The 17,080-nt window shown below is 41.0% G+C and overlaps 1 protein-coding gene across 3 annotated transcripts in view; it reads right to left on the bottom strand.

The window, feature by feature from the left end:
* egfra (epidermal growth factor receptor a (erythroblastic leukemia viral (v-erb-b) oncogene homolog, avian)) overlaps nucleotides 1-17,080 on the bottom strand; it is a 179,887-nt gene that overhangs the window by 9,172 nt on the left and 153,635 nt on the right. For all 3 annotated transcript variants that reach the window (XM_007897627.2, XM_007897628.2, XM_042331813.1), the window contains exons 20-26: nucleotides 15,312-15,497; nucleotides 9,020-9,175; nucleotides 7,354-7,429; nucleotides 6,722-6,868; nucleotides 5,885-5,982; nucleotides 3,771-3,938; nucleotides 3,065-3,109 (exon numbers count right to left, since the gene is read on the bottom strand). In XM_007897627.2, the coding sequence (XP_007895818.2) occupies nucleotides 3,065-3,109; nucleotides 3,771-3,938; nucleotides 5,885-5,982; nucleotides 6,722-6,868; nucleotides 7,354-7,429; nucleotides 9,020-9,175; nucleotides 15,312-15,497 (876 nt within the window). The remainder of the gene's footprint in view (nucleotides 1-3,064; nucleotides 3,110-3,770; nucleotides 3,939-5,884; nucleotides 5,983-6,721; nucleotides 6,869-7,353; nucleotides 7,430-9,019; nucleotides 9,176-15,311; nucleotides 15,498-17,080) is intronic.

The raw sequence follows: 17,080 nt of genomic DNA, 5'->3' as shown, positions 1-17,080 counted from the left end.
GAAGATACAGTGTCAGAAAGTCAATTCAGTTCCAATGGAGAGGGAAGGAATGGATTATTGGTGTCCTTAGTATAAAATATTTATTCCCTCTTTTTAGAAATGTTTCCTTTTGCTCCGATTTTATGTCCCATACACAATAGTGTTCAGAAGAATAAGAAGAGGTCAATTATGGTTCTGCATTTGGAAATTGGCAATTGTGAATGACTGGCATTAGCGAAGAAAAGCTACACTTTATAACAGATTTTCTTTTCAAAACCCTGCTCTGCCATTAAAAAACGACATGTGGTTAGATTAGGCACCATCTGTTTGTTACTTGCTTATAATAGCAAAAACACTTCTGAAAGCTAATGGTTCATTGTGAAGAACTGCGGGTGGTGGAGTGGCAGAGTCTTACAACAAAGCAAGACGGTTGTCTCCAGAGTAAATGTAATATTAGATATTAATAAGGACTCATCAAAAAGTCAGGAAAATAAATCTTATCAAAGGGAGCGCTGAGACAGGTCAATTTGGGAATACTAACGACTGGCTCTGTGCATCATGCAAGTCAGTATTAGCAGTTAAAGTATTTAGTGTTGTTTATTTTCTTCTGAATGCTAAATGTAATTCAATAACATTCTCTTTCCTTTAAATGCAAGAATATGTTGCCTGTCAAAAGTACGTATATCTACGGGAATGTGTGTGTGTGTATGTGTGTGAGGGTGGGAGCAAAATCCTTCTTCCCCAAATAATCTTATTATTGAATTACTCGGAAATAAAAAACATAGGTTGGCAAGAACCAGTAGTCCTGAGGGCAAATTTCCAGGAATTTAGAAATGTAGGAAAGAAGCTGTGATGCTTTGTATTGCAATACGGAAATGAAGTGTAAACATTTAGTTTGTTTTACATAAGTTTCAAATAGAGGTGGAAAAATCGCTTAGTTGGCATCCTACATTGGATTTCTTTGTTATCCTTTTAAAGATGAAAGAGATAGGCCAGATCCAGATCCCGCAGAGCAAGGATTGCTGTCTGAGATATCTGCATCAACAGTACACATTTCACTCAGTAGCTCAGAGACTGGCACTAAGGCAATGACTGCACATTGTGTCTTGTGCCTAGCAACAAAACTGCTGCCACTGGATGAATGTACCTTGACGAAAAAGTTTGGCTAATACAGTAATGACTCCAGATGGTGTATGGAAATTCCCTGTTGTAAAAAGATTGATTGAGATGGTGACTTCATTGGCAGGGATGTGCTCACAGCTTCTGATGACAAGTCTGGATTTACAAAATGCCACAGATTAGTGACAGCTTGACAGGTCACCAGAAGTCACTTCGCACATTATTCTTCCATCATGCCTGAGTAATTAGACCTTTCCCTGTATATAACCTCTGTACTCATCTTTGCAGTCTATGAGTCCTCTTCCTGCTGCAGTTTTCTTGAAACATTTGCTAAATTTCGTTGTTATGAATAATAATAATCCCTGTGTTTGATATCTCCCTTTTTACACCAGGACATCTCACAGGCTTCACAGGATTTACAAATGGCCATGAAGTGAATAAACAATTTTATCTGTGGGTTATTAAGTGAAGACATTGGGGAAAATCCCTTCTCTTTCTGAATAGTGCCATGGGATCTTTAATGTCCACCTGAACAGGCAGACGGGGCCTCGGTTTAACATTTCATCCGAAGGACGGGAACGGCATAGCAAGCCCTTAACAATGAACTGAAGTGTCAACCTGGACTATGCGAGTTCAAAGTCCTGTGTGGAGTTGGCTTGAACCCACAAACTTCTGATTCATTTCAGAGGTGTGAGTGCTAACAACTGAGCCAGGCTGATACTGAAAATCTATGAACTGATCATTTGAAGTGCAACGCACAAACACATATTACTCTGAACTGCTCCAAAGTAAACCTCAACCACAGAGTTGGTGTTTATTAATGCCACTAAGAGGTATCAGATGAGGATCAGGGAACTGAATGCAAAACCTGTTCCTCATTCATTAGATATGCAAAGGCAGCAGGACAAGAGGGGCAATTTTAGGGCAGCCACCAGGAAGCATTAATTTACTCAGATGGCAATCAACAATTTGAATAGGTTACTAGGAAAGTGGTAGAGGCCAGAGCACTAGTTTCTTTCAAGAAAAGGTTTGATGCTGTAATGGGAAGAAAGAACAGTGAATATTCCAGGAATAGATCAAATGGGCAGAAGGGCTTTATTTCCTGTACCTCTGTGATGATCACCAGTCAATGGTCTTAATTGGCTGAGCAACAATGTGGTGCTAACTTTTAAAAGATGCTAAAAATTAATTGGAGAAATAGGACTAAGTAACGTTTGATTTTTCAATCTGGCTCAGAGTCCAACCGTCCGCCACTTTTTATTGCTCTCCACAAACTGATGCAAAATAATAGGTTAATGCGGTGAGCAACCCAATACAATTTGTATTTATATAGCGTCTTTCATGTTGGGATCACATCTTTAGGAATACACCTAAATTGGCTGTGTACCAAAGTATACAAAGTACAGAAGTCTTCTCCCAAATAATCATAGGTTGAGGGTGCAAAAGGCAATTTGAGGCAGATACCAGAAAGTATTTATTTACATAGAGAGTAATTAATGAAATAGGATACCAGAAAAGAAAGTTTGAGGCTAGGATGTCGAATTAATTTAAAATATAGCTTGGTGCAGTAACAAAATTGATAGTAGGGTAGGTTGAGATCAAATAGACCTCCTCATCTGAACCTCTCATGTGATTTGTGTAATAACAATCCTTTCACTTATAGTATAATAATAATAATCCTCCCAATGCGGAGGATCTCTCAAAGTGCTTCACAGTGCATACTATAGTATTGACTGTATATTTTATAGGCAAATATGGCAGCCAATGTGCACATAAACAGCCGTCATGTGAATGACCAATTTAGTTAGGGGGATTGTTGGCCAAGACACCAGGAGAAACTCTTCTTTTTTCGAATAATTCACTTTGCTACTAGATTGAACAAATTGTAATTGGAACTTAACATCTGTTCATCCTTCATGCGAATGGCAATCAACCAAGTATAGGGATGATTGACTTTTTTACTTACGCCATTTCTGTTGATCAATGTTGATGAATTGTTGCTCGTCATACTCTGGTGGTGAAATTATAAGAAGATAAATGACTGAAAGGAATACAGATACACAGTAGAGACAAAGGATTCAAGGGGTTAAAATTATTTTAATTAACGCATTATGGTAAATGATGATGATCCTGAGATCTGTGACAATGGCATTTCATGCTAAACATTTCATGCTCTCACACAAAGCTCTACATGTTCCACTACTGACACCCACGTCAAGCTCCATTGGGATCTAGAGGATTACATTTTAGATGTCAGGTCACCAATCGACAATATATTAATAATACTATTGAATCCAGCACTTTTCATTAATATGTTGTAAATTATTAGATACAGCACCTCAGGTAAAAATATGTAATATTTTTCCCAAATCTACAAAAATCTGTAGTAATTCACCAATATTATGATCAACCAGCAGAGCTGGGATGAGAAAAAACATGCATAGCATTTTATAATTCGATGGTGATGGAAAAAGCAATTCTAGACTTATAAGCTTTACCTTGACAAATACAACAACATTTCAGAAAATTGGAGAAACTGGGCTTGTAATTCTACAGCTATAAGAGGGTAGAAATTTGCCGTCTCTTTTAAGAACAATTTCTAGCTTTTCAATTAGATTATACAATACAAGGATATACTGTAGTACAATGAATTGAAAAAGTGAGAGACTCACCACTGAGGTGCATATTGGTGTCCTTGATGTGGAAGGACTATTAAAGAACCCTGGTTGAGGAACAAGGTACTCATCTGCATCCACTATGTCTTCCATGTCTTCTTCGGACATCAGTGTGCGGTAGAACCTTGAGTCAGTAGGACTTGGTAGATGCATGCAGTCATCACCCTAGCAGAAGACCCAGCCTGTTAATGCTTAATTTCTAATTCACGAAGTGCACCCACCCTCTGGAACTCCATCCCACAGACCCTCTGTCTCGCCCCCTCCCTCGCCACCTTCAAGACCCACCTCAAGACCCTCCTCTTCGACCGTGCTTCAATCACCCTGCTTCCCCTCTACCCTCTCCCACCCCGATCCTCAGCTCGGGTCCGTAACTCTGTCTTTCCAGCACCTTGGGACGTCCTCCTGACGTGAAAGGCGCTATACAAATGTAATTTTGTTGTTATTGTTGTTGCATGTCTTTAGTTTCAATTACAATTCACAGCTTGTAACAGGAAACAATGTTCAGAATCCAATTCAGAAACATAATAAACTTTACATTCCTTGATGTTGCAGTGAAATAAATTTGCTAAAAATAAATCCGCCTTTTGAAAAGCACCATATTTTGTGCCAATGTTTCAATAATAAGAATAATAGTCCTTGCATTTGATATAGGACCTTATCACGTCTGTGAGACATCTCAAAGCGCTTCACAGAATATACTGTAAACTGAATTGACTGTATATTTTGTGGGCAAAACTCGCAGCCAATTGCGCACAGCAGTGTCCCACAACAGTTCGTGCATTGTTCTTATTAAAGGAGGAAGTTATGTAAAGTACATTACATGCTCTTACAGCACAGACCCTGGGAACCGTACAATAAATCTTCCAAGGTTTTATGTGGGTTTCTATGAATGAGGAAGTCATGCCTAAGAAAATGCTAAACATGGGATATTGTGTTACCTACATACAGAGATAGGCTCCCCACAAAATGAGCCTTTATTTTGTTCCAAAGAAAATACACTGTGCTGATGAAATAAAACAAGCTTAAGCTTTGAAGACACAGAGGGCTTTAGAAATCCCAATGAAACACTACTCATAATTATTTTTAGGATGTGAATAAGGAAAATGGCTAAACAAGTTCTGAATAAGTTTCTTACAGCAAAGATCTTTCAAAGAGCTGGCACAGGCATAATGGGCTGAATGGCTTCCTTCTGTGCTATAAAAAATTGTGTTGGAAGGTAGGTACTGTGCAGACTGTGGATTGAGGAATCTCGATGGGTCATTTATGGACACAGTCGTCAGTTCACTATATTCCGTCCAGATGTTTCCCATTCCCAGGGATTGCTTTTAGTGTGACAAGATTCATTAACTCACATTCAGCAGTGTGATGCCCTCACTCCCACCTATTTAAAGATACCAATAGGGAATGTTTACATGCAAGTCAAAGTGAATCTCCCCCCTGAAAATTCAAATTTACTAAATTCTCAGTAATAACACTAATATTTCTGAACAAAATATGGAGTGACTTTGATCTTATCATGAAGTAGTATCACAGTAACAGACACAAATTTTACAGGATGCTTGCTTGGAAATCATCCCAGTAAATAAATTCGAACAAAAGAACCTATTGTGATAAATGGTATTCCCATGGAACAATCCTGAGTATAGCATAGTCTAAAACGAACTGTACATCAATAATTTGAGACTAATCATATATCTGCTTATAGAAATAACTTCAGATCCTTGTAAATGATACAGATGTACCTCATTCATCATAGAGATAAAAAAAGATGTTTTGCTACCTTAAGAGGATAGAATGCATGAAAACGTTTGGCAAACCTTTTATAATGCTCCATAGAATGGTATAAATCACCCTGAAAACACTGTATTGCTTGTGTGATGCAAATGACATATGTTTCTTCTCCTTCAAACATTTTCATGAAAGAAGCTTTTTACGATTTTTTTTTAAAATGAATTCCTACAAAGTTCAAGGATAGAACATGGTAAGGACTCACTAACTCATTTGGTTATGAAATGTCTTGCTTGCAAGGTACAAATCCCTAATGGGAATGGTGCTTTGAGGCAAAATGAGCTATTGGTACATTCAGTAATCTCCGATAACCAGTACCGTACCTGAATTACCAGATAGCGAGGTGGATCTCGGGCCATTCGGCAGAATTCTGAGGTCAGCTCTCGGAATCTAGGCCGGCTTTCTGCATCAATCATCCAGCCTATTTCATGAAAATACATAAATAGATGCATTTCACGTTGATATTATAGTTAAACCAGCATTTCAATGTATCAAATTACACAGCATTGAACACATTTCCTGATACAAAACAACACCTGCACAATCCAGCATCAGACATTTCTCCAATCATGAATTTCTACTGCTCATTATGCTGAATAGTTAGCCGAGCTTATGCCTGTCACTTTTCATGAACCGCCACTTGCAGCTGATTATAAATTGTACAATTAAGCACCTCAATTCAGATCCAGCAGTGACATAAATGATTGAAAGGGTGGCGGTACTAACATTGCAAATTATTTTTTTAAATAAAATGTGCATAGAAGTCTTGTTTCAAACACATTTGATTTTTGACAAAGTGGCTATGCATTTGTGAAGATTCAGTAATGCACAGACACTCAAGAGTATTTTTATTATTTGTAGGGAGGCTACATTTAGATTTTATTCATTATATTCAAAAAGACAGCAGGCAGGAGCTGTTTGCCCCGAACAACATCAACCAAGAGCTAATTATATCAAAAGGCACAGTTCAGGTTTGGGTTCTGATAGGCTGGTGGAACTGTACATTGAGCGAACAGATGGAACAGCAACTTTTAAATATCATGGTAATTAGAACACCCCTATGGGGTTTAAATACAAAAGGCTTCTTCGGTGTGAAGATAAAGAACATTGTGTTAACATCTATACCGTCAGAATCTTTTGTCCCTGTAAACTGAACCTACATTTAACCATGATCATGTAAACATCAATTGTACAGATCGGAGGTTGTGGCAGCCTTTCCCCCTTTTCCAAGATCGATGGGATTTCACAGGCTGGAATTCCATCATAGGGCTTTGATCCAAAGGTCATCAATTCCCAAATGGTCACTCCTGAGGAAGAGAGAAGGAAGGTTATTATCTGTTGCATGCAGTGCAGTTTGAGAAATAGATGGCAGATGGACAGTAAGACACTTTGAAGTCAACACAAAACATGTTCATTCGAATTCTAAAACATGGGCTGTACACAAGAAATGCTATGTCAATACTAACATTCACTGCCCATAAAAATTCTTTGATAGACGAGATAGGCAAAATATCAATACTACCCAATACCTCCAAAACAGTGCTGCAGGTTAGGTCTCAGTCTATTAACAGAAAACAAGGTTGTGATAAACAAACTTTATATTAAAAAATTCACTGAAGTACATTTGAGCTCCACAAGTGGCATGCAGAGCAAAATGTACATGGAAGCAATTTATAGACTTGTAAATATTGGTGTTTGGTTTCTTAAATAAATAGCTAGTGTTATGACTGTTCTAAATGTACATTCTCTCTATGTTACATTTTGAATAGAAATAGCATTCTCCATGACTTACCATAGCTCCATATATCGCTTTGGTGGGTGAATGTTCTATGAAGGATTGATTCCAAAGCCATCCATTTAATGGGCAACTGTGTAGGATAGGAATAGAAACTTGGTTTAGTTAAAATGTATTGTGGTCTTTTACACTCAATTACTGAACCCCCCCCTTGTAGACTGTAGATGCACTTTGCTATTTGCTATTTCTATTGCTCTTAAAAAAAGATTAAGTTGCTGAATTACATCCTGGTGCACCATTTTAGGGAGGAGATGACAGATTTGATCCCCTAATCCATCCAGTAACAACTCCTTACATTTATACTTCATTATTTTGTGTGGTCTTGCTCGTACACCAGTACTATTAACCCTGGCATTGCTAGTCAATTGTGAACACGACCCAATGCATCCTTAAATGTTTCTGTTGCCGCAACAAGTATTATCACATACAAAAATCAAATACTTGAGATGATGTGCAACCTATTTTCTAAGGTGAGGTTTGCTTAGCAAGCAAGTGCTAAGGGTGTATTGCTGTGTTGTACATTCATTAACCCTTGGTAGTTCAGGTTTTATGTTAGAATCTCACTTACAGATTCCTTGTATATATTCAATGGACTGCCAAGATTTCTACTGAACTTTCACTGTCAGCCTGGTTCAGTTGACAGCAACTTGCATTTATATAGCATCCTTTATGCTGGTAGTATTGTGGAGCATTTGGTAGCATTCTCGTCTTAAAGTCAGAAGGTTGTGGGTTCAAGCTCCACACCAGGACTCTGAATTCATAGGGGGAGCACTGCAACATCAGAGATGCCACCCTTCGGATGAGACGTTAAACCGAGATCCTGTCTGGATGTTAAAGATCCCACCAACTACTTGAAAAGAGAAGGGAATTTCTCCCATTATCCCAGCCAACAATCCACCAGTAAAATTGGTCATTCACTTCATGGCTGTTTGTGAGATATTGCCGTGCACAAACTGAATACCGCATTCGCCCACAAAACACCACCGTCAGTCACTCCACTTTACAGCATATCCTGTGAAGCGCTTTGAGAAGTGCCCCCAAAATGAAAGGCCCAATATCAATTGTAAGGATGATTTTATTATTTAGCCTAAAGGATCATACACTCATGGTTTCCAAAAGCAAAAACTCCGCAAAAGAAGGGGAATATATATTATTAATATCAATTTCAACCATGTAATTTCAGCTCAGCATGTTGTGCTAATGTACCTCAATCCAGTGCTTCTGTAGGTTGCAAAGCTGCTTGAACAATTGAAGGCATAGATAGAAGAATGCCATGTGAAATCGTTTAATGCTTTGATTTATGAAAAAGGATTGAGACCAATAATTTTGTTCTTTGTTAAAATCTTTCTGCTTTACATTCTCTACATCTGCAAATGACATCTATCGCCTTTCATATTACAGCTGGAGCTCTGCCACATTTGCCTTTTGTCATCATAGTCATCATCCTCTTGCAATAAAATAATGATAATGAACCTCAGTAGGACTCTTATGCATTACATTGGACACCAACCGTATATATTTCTGAATGACTCTCTTCACTGCCAAAGTGTATTACCATTGTTATTATGTTAACCAGAGTGGTTATAACTGGTTAGTTACGAAGCAGCAATATTTCAGCAAGTTAGTTGTGATTCATGCTGCTCTACTTCAAAAAGCTACTTACTTTCCCACCATCTTCATGATATTCCTTTTCATCCACATCCAGCAGCCTGGCAAGTCCAAAGTCTGTAATCTTTACGTGCTGTGGTGTCTTCACTAGAACATTGCGGGCTGCCAGGTCCCGATGAACCAATCTGCGTTCCTCCAGATAGCCCATTCCCTGTAATACAGAAGCACATTTGTAATATAGGATTTTATGTCTATGTTGACTCCCCCACCAAGATATTAAATTTCTCTCTGTTGTTCTCCTCAAGTTAAATGTCATGGGTTGTTCTGTGCTATGTTGTTGAAATGGCTCCTGCTGAGACACACACCTCCTGCAGTCAAAAGGTCAACCAGACATACTCCTGAGCTTCTAATTCAGGTCTTGGTCTGGTTCCAAAGGCTGGACCAGATAGCAGCTGTTGAGGACTCTGTCTCCCTCATTTTCTTTCTTGTGCATTGGAAAACATCCATCGGGCAAAGGTGTCAGAGAATGAGGCTGAGGTGGAACGACAGCAAATTGGGGAGTTGAACCTCAACCCTTCCTTTCCATGACACCACATGTTAGTGAGCCACATTGGGGGGGCCAGGGGGAGAAGAGAGAATCACCTATTTTACCTGACTTGCACACACACACACCTTGTTCTATGGATTGCGATTGAGAATGTAAACTCTGTACAATTGGAATTGCTGAGGATCAGCTAAATCAGCACAGACCAGGATTTGAACCTGAAACCTTCTGATTTGATCAGTACCACATTCACGTCAGGCCAATGTTACCTGTCATTTTCATTTTACATAAGGTCATTAACAGTATAGGTCTGAAACATTAAATATTAATCTAAAGTGAACTGTACATCCAGGTTACCAATGACCATTACAGAAACGAATGCAGAGTTTGAGAGTTTGCGACATCCTGAACATTTTAATGACTTAACAGGCTTTGTAGGTGTCAGCACTAAGCTATGATATCAGATCATGAAAGAGCAGGTAGAGGCAGTGGGCTTCTTCTGGGTGAATGTGGGGGAAAGGGAGGAGGGAGAGATGGAGACAAAGGAGTGTAGGGTGGGGTTGTGGTAGCAGCCATGGTAAGAGGAGAAGATGATGAAGGAGCCATGGGGCCGGGTAGGGGTTGGGAGGAGGAGGCAGCCAGGCGGATGTCCCTATGAAGTACACTGAGATGTCCTCCCGATGTGAAAAACGTTATATCAAATGCGAGGTTCATTATCACTATTTTATTACAAGAGAATGATGACGTTGTCACACAAAATTCAAAAAGAATTGGAAAACAAGCAGGCAAATATAGCTGGATCAGTTAGAAGCAGTTTAGGAAATAGATTAGAATAATTTTAAATAGAGCTAAGATTTTTTTAAAAAGGTAATTTTGTAACATGGATGATGATAAAATAAATAAATAAATACTCTATATAAAGATTTCAGTTTATCTGAGGGATTTCAGTATACTATTTCTTTAAGCAAACTACTGGAAATGTTCTAGCTCAAACATACACCTTGTATTTCACATATGTTTAATCTACATTTAACTCATTCTGGACAAAGGGGAGACAGAGACAGACAGAGGGAAAGAAAAGAGAAACTAAACTGGACGTAGAGACAGTGCTTTGATTGCTGAACATGATATGTTTCATTTCTAAATGCACATCTAATGACCTGAAGGTATTAAATGCACCATGGAAAACCCATAATGATAATTAATGATAATGTTTCTATCTGCATAACTTCAGAGCGCAGTCAATTAGTATTCACAGCAGGAATAGATTGTGCAAGGCTGTATAGAGCAGATTTAGGATTCTAACATTTTTAACACTTTAAACACAGAAATGACAGAGATGAATGGTGAAATTCTATGTATGCACAGAACCCGGTTTTAGAACAAAAAATAATTATTTGGGCAGCAATGTTCAGAAATGGATCTCTTCACTGATAATCTTTATGAACACAAAACTATTTCCCAGTGACTGACAACAATATTCATTATTAGCTTACATTGCGTACGGGTCATTGAAAGCATGGGAGACATTGTGAAATAAACTATAATAATAATAATAACAATCCTTGCATTTGTTATCACCTCTGATGCCAAGTGTGAAGAGGTCCTGGACTTCTTTATCTCCAAGATAGATAACATTCGCCTGGCTGTTTCCTCTTCCTCCCACCTATGTGGTCTACCACCACACCCCCCACCCGCCATGCCTCCTTCATCACCCTCTCCTCCGACCACAGTGCCCATCCTACACTACTTTGCCCCCATCTCTCCTCCATTTCCCCCACCATCACCCAGATGAAGCCCACCACAAGCTACCTCAACCTCCTCCCCACCCAGCTTCTGGTCACTCAACTCCCCCTCCTCTGCCCACTGCTGGCTGACACAATCAACCAGTCCCTCTCCTCAGGTTCTGACCCACTCCCCCTCAAAACTGCTGTCTTCACTCCTCTTCAGACCCATCTCAAACCTGCCCTTCTGGCCAAGGTTTTGTAACATGTCATTGCAAATCAACTTCGCTCACACTCTCCCTCTACTCCCGACTCAAACTCCTCCAGTCTGGTTTCCGCCCTGCCCACAGCACAGAGACAGCGCTCATCAAAGTAATAAATGACGTCCTCTCTCTCTGTTACTAGGACTCCCTCTGCCTACTCGTTCTCCTGGACCACGCCGCTGGATTCAACACAGTCAATCACGCCATCTTCCTCCACTGCCTCTCCTCCCTCATCCACCTTAGTGGCACCGTCAGATCCAGCACATTGCCTGCCTCCGTCTTCGAGTCCTACTTAACAAACCAGCAACAATACATCTCAGCAAATGATTTTTCCTCCCACCCTTGGAGCCCTCCGGTATACCTGCGGGATACTCCAAGCCTCCATCCTTGCCCCCTTCTTTTCCTTAGCTACATGGTCACTCTCAGTGATGTTACCTGCAGACACGGTATCAGCTTCCACATGTATGCGGATGACACCCAAATCTACTTCTCCTCCTCCAGCTGTGAATCCCAGTCCACTCATGTTTTGACAGCTTGTTTGATGGACGTCAAGGCCTGGATGAGTGCAAATTTGCTGCAGCTGAATATCGGCAAGACAGAAGCCATAATCTTTGGCTCCCGTGAACATCTTTTCTCCTGTGGGTCTGAACTCCTCAACCACCCCGGGCACTCCCTCAGACTCACCAAACCCATGAGCAACTTAGGCATCATGTTCGATCCCCAGCTTTCCTTTCTACCACACATCCGTCCCCTGACCAGGATCGCTTTTTTCCACATCCATCACATTGCCTGCCTCTGTCTGCACCTCACAACCACCTCAGCCGAAACCCTCGTCCACGCCTTCATTACTTCCCAGCCAGATTATTCCAATGCCCTCCTCTTTGGTTTCCCCAGCTCCACCATACACAAAATTCAATTAATTCAAACCTCCGCCGTCCTGATACTCACCCACACAAAACTCCATCACACCAGTTCTTGCCAGGCTCCACTGGCTCCCAATTACTGAACAGATCAATTTCAAGATTCTCTGTCTTGTCCAGCGCCTTGGGACGTCCTCCCGACGTGAAAGGCGTGCTATAAATGAAATTTTGTTGTTTTCAAATCCCTTCATGCTCTCGCAACGTTGTACTGATCTGATCTGCTTACCCCTCACTCCAACATTTCGATGCTCCGGCCTCCTGTTTTCCCCTGGTCCCCTCCATTCCACCATCGATGGCTGTGCCTTCAGCCATTACACCCCGAAACTGGAACTCTCTCCCTCAATCCAGCTTGACCCCTCCCGCTCCACTTTCAAATCCCGCCTAAAGACCTTCCTTTTTGATCATGCTCACGGTCAACTTTCCCCTTCCCTCTCCCCCTGGCTCGTGGTCAGATTCCGCCACTGTCAAACGCTCCGGGATGCTACCTCACATGAAGGGGGCTATATAAATGCAAGTTGTTGTTGTATCATGCCGTTCACATCTAGAGGATGTCTTAAAGCGCTTCACAAAATTTACTGTGAAATGCAATGATTGTATATTTGTAGACGAATGTGGCAGTCCAATTGCGTACAGCAGTGTCCCACAAACAGCATTACCATGAAACAAATGGCCAATTTTTATCTGGGGAATTTCTGGCCAGAACACTGGGAGAAACTCCCTGCTCTTTTCGACCTGCAGTACTAGCCATATCTTTTACTAGCCACTTCAGCTCCTCTCACTCTATTGCCCTTGAAGGATATGTTTGTTTTAAACATAGCAGTCACCTTACTGACCTTGAAATGATGACTCGTCCCACCAAGATTTAAACCCAGAACCTTTCAATCTCTTGTGTGGGGCATCAACCAATTGAACCACCAGAGATCAACTGTAGCATCATCACAAACTTGATCGTCACTAAACCAGAATCATCTAAACTGCATTCTAGATGCTACAAATTCATTTGGCTCCATTACTATAAATTATTGCTGCCTCGCAGATGCTGCTCAGACTTACTAGATCATTGCCTGTCATTCTAATTGCCTTGTGAGCAAAAATACAACTAGCTTTGGGCAAACTGGGTCACTAGAATACCATTACCAAACAGAAAGACACGAATGAGCAGAGTAAAACACGTCACTATTAGAGATTTAAAATGCAACTATTTATGCCAGCAGAAGGGGTAGGGTAGAAACAGACAACTCACAGGTACTGGGAATTTCGTTTCTACACTCACCCAAATATTAGCTTCATGTTTTAAGGAGATTCATCACTAACCTCCCCACCCTCTCCCCACCCTCACGCCGAGAGATATTGGGTGTTTTCCCCCCATTGTTTTTCTCAAATTACTTTTTCTATTAAACTGAATTTTCCAACTCAAAACTGCTGTCATGACCCGTCTCAGTCTCCTACCATCACTTCCTGCCCTGATCTTTCCAAACTCTCTCTCCCTCTCTCTTTCTGTAAAGCTCAACCCCTACTCTCTGCACTTTCTTTCTCTTACTATCCGTCTCCCTATAATCCAGAACTGTGCCTTATGCTCTTATTGTTTCCCTTGTTAAAATACCTACCCTTGACCTCTCTATCTTCTCAAATTCATATCTTAACTCTAACTTGTACTCTCTTTTCAGGGTACTAGGTTCTTTCCAGGGCCGAGACCCTCATCCATGCATTCATAACATCCAGGCTCGATTATGGAAACTCCTTGCTTATCGGCCTCCCCAACTCCGCTCTCCATAGGTTGCAGATCATCCAGAACTCTGCAGCCCGTGTCCTCTTCCGCACCAGGTTCCGAGACCCTATCACTCCCATCCTCGCCCGACTCCACTGACCCCATCACATAGAGGATACAGTTCAAGATCCTAGTCCACACCTTCAAAGCCTTCCATAACTTTGCTCCCCCCTACCTCTGCGACCTCCTAACCCCTACCAACCTGCCTGCTACCTCTGCTCAGTGGGCTCCAGCTTGCTTCAAGTCCCCCACCGTTTGTCGGATGGGCCTTCAGTAACTCTGCCCCCACCCTCTGGAACTCCATCCGCCTTGCCCCCTCCCTTGCCTCCCACAAGAACCAACTCAATACCCTCCTCTTCGACCGTGCCTTTGATCACCATCCTTCCCCCCTGCCATCCACCCCCACTGATCCCGCCCCCTAGCTTGGGTCTGAAACATTGATTGTCCAGCACCTTAGAACGTCCTGCTGATGTGAAAGACGCTATACAAATATAATGTTGGTGTTGTACTAATTTTTTTTCAGCTGATTGTCTGACACATGTGGAAACCCATCACCATGCTTAAGTGTATCCAATCCAAACAGAGTTCCATGCATCCCAGCTCTACATGGAAACTCCCATGTATCGCATTGGGTACTAATGGAAAGCATTATTAACACCCATCTTTGTGCTCGCATCGTTCACCATTCACTGTGGAGCCCACTCTTCGCTGGTCAGGTTTGTATCCACCGACAGCACTGAGGTGAATGGAAAAGTCATACATGTAACAGAGGGTGCTCTTCCGAGTTTCTATAGTTAAAGTAAATGTCTATTCATTTTTAATTGGAACATGATCCAAAACTTTATAAAGAGAAGAATCTTTAGATTTGTACCATTCAGTACTCTCTTATTCCACAGTTTTAGATGTAGAAGTATTTGATTCTGGCAGTCCTAAGTGCACTCTTTATGTTGTATCCACCCTTTAAGTGGCAAATTGTTCTGCAAACTCCGAAATAAGAATACAGTTTTATAGGAAACATGTGTAATTCATAGAAACATATCACTGGAACTCCTCTGCCTTATGCTTCTGCGTTAACAAATCGTACTGTATATTTCTGTGCAAAGTTAAATGAGTGCTGAATAAAATTACCTTTGCGATCTGCACACACCAGTTGAGGAGATATTGGGAACCAATATGGTCTTTGTTTTCCCGGATATAGTCCAATAGACAGCCATAAGGCATGAGCTGGGTGACCAACTGCACAGTTGATGTGAGGCAAATTCCCAGCAAACGGCAAACATGGGGATGATCAACACTTGCCATCACATACGCTTCCTGAAAAGAAACAAAAACCTTAAAGTTAGAGCTAGGCTGGTTCAAAGTAAATTCAACAAAACCATTTCTTTGTGCAGAGGATTGGTGAGAAGATGGAATGACCTGCCCTAAAGGCCAAAGCATAATCAAATGAAGTGTTGATCGGGTGTCATGTACTTGTGAAGTAAACGTTTCATGGAAATTTGAAGGCAAAACAGGGAAATGGGTTTCGAAAGATAAAGAGCTGAACCAAAAAGAATGTAATGGTTCACTCATTCCTATTTTTGAATAATCCTGTTCCTATTTTCTTAAACTATGGTCATCAACAAAGATCTTCACGTTTCTTAACCAATGTCTTAATGTTAAACTTAAGGGGAAAATTATGTGACTTTCCAACAGCTGAGTAAGTTAATCACAGGTTTGGGCTTTATTCTGTGCTGAATTTGTTGATAGTGAGGAGGTGGGTGGGGTGGTGGAGGGCTACAACAGGCCAATGGAGACAATCTAGTGATTTCTGCTGGAAAGAGCAGGGGCCTGAAATCTCATGGTTTTACCATGAGACTTTTACCTTAATGTATAAGATTGTGCAGAATTTTGGAAGATTCTTAAATCCTGCCTTATTGGAAGTTAGCTTGAAAAGGAACTCGGCTGGGAGACGATCCGTTGATTACAGCTGAGATTTTGTGAGGCAAAAGTATTTTATGTTCTGAGACTCTCGTTTCAAACGTTTGTGCCATTTATGTCTTTGTTTTCCCTGCTGACTTTTTGTAAACTCAAAGGCTATTCCACTCAATAAATACCTGCTTCGTGTCCCCTGCCCAATCTACCTCACCATTGGCGTGTGAGCTTTCAGCCATTCTGGACCTGCCCTGTAGAATTCCATTCTGGAGACCCTCTGCCTTGTTCCCTTCCTCCCTGCCTTCAAAACCTGCCTTAAGATCTATCATTTCGACTGTACTTTTGGTCACTTTACTTCCCTCTCAGCTTCTCAATCCACCACATCTCATGCTCCCTGTCAGCTGTGTGAATCACCTTGGGACGTCCTCCCAAAGTGAAATATGCTACATAAATGTAAATTGTTGTTCACACCCATTTAGGTGCCTATAGAACAGTCGTCACAAGAACCACTGCCTTGAGAGGAGTGATGTCCTCCCGACGTGAAAGGCACGATACAAATGTAATTTTGTTGTTGTTCTTGTTGTAAGGGGGAAAAAACTGAAGGAAAATTGAGGATAAAAGAGTAAACAAGATAATAATAATCCTTCTGACGTAGGCTCGTGGACCCGAAATGTTGACTCACTTTCCTTTCTCTATAGATACTGCCTAACCTGCTGAGTTTTCCCAGCTCTCTCTGTTTTGTTTCAGATTCCAGCATCTGCAGTATTTTATGTTTTGATAATAATAATCCTTGCATTTGATATAACGCCTTATCACGTCTTCGAGACATCTTAAAGCGTTTCACAGAATATAGTGTAAAGTGTATTGACTGTATATTTTCTGGACGAAATGAGCCGCCAATTGTGCACAGCAGTGTCCCACAAACAGTTGTGGATTGAGTGACCAATTTTTTTTTTGAAGGACTTATCACCCCTGGAAACGCGATC

The sequence above is a fragment of the Callorhinchus milii genome, unplaced genomic scaffold, assembly GCF_018977255.1.
Source record: "Callorhinchus milii isolate IMCB2004 unplaced genomic scaffold, IMCB_Cmil_1.0 Scaffold2, whole genome shotgun sequence".
Classification (NCBI taxonomy): Eukaryota; Metazoa; Chordata; class Chondrichthyes; order Chimaeriformes; family Callorhinchidae; genus Callorhinchus; species Callorhinchus milii.
Note: the sequence above shows the minus strand (reverse complement) of the source record. Positions and strands in the feature narration are given on the sequence as shown.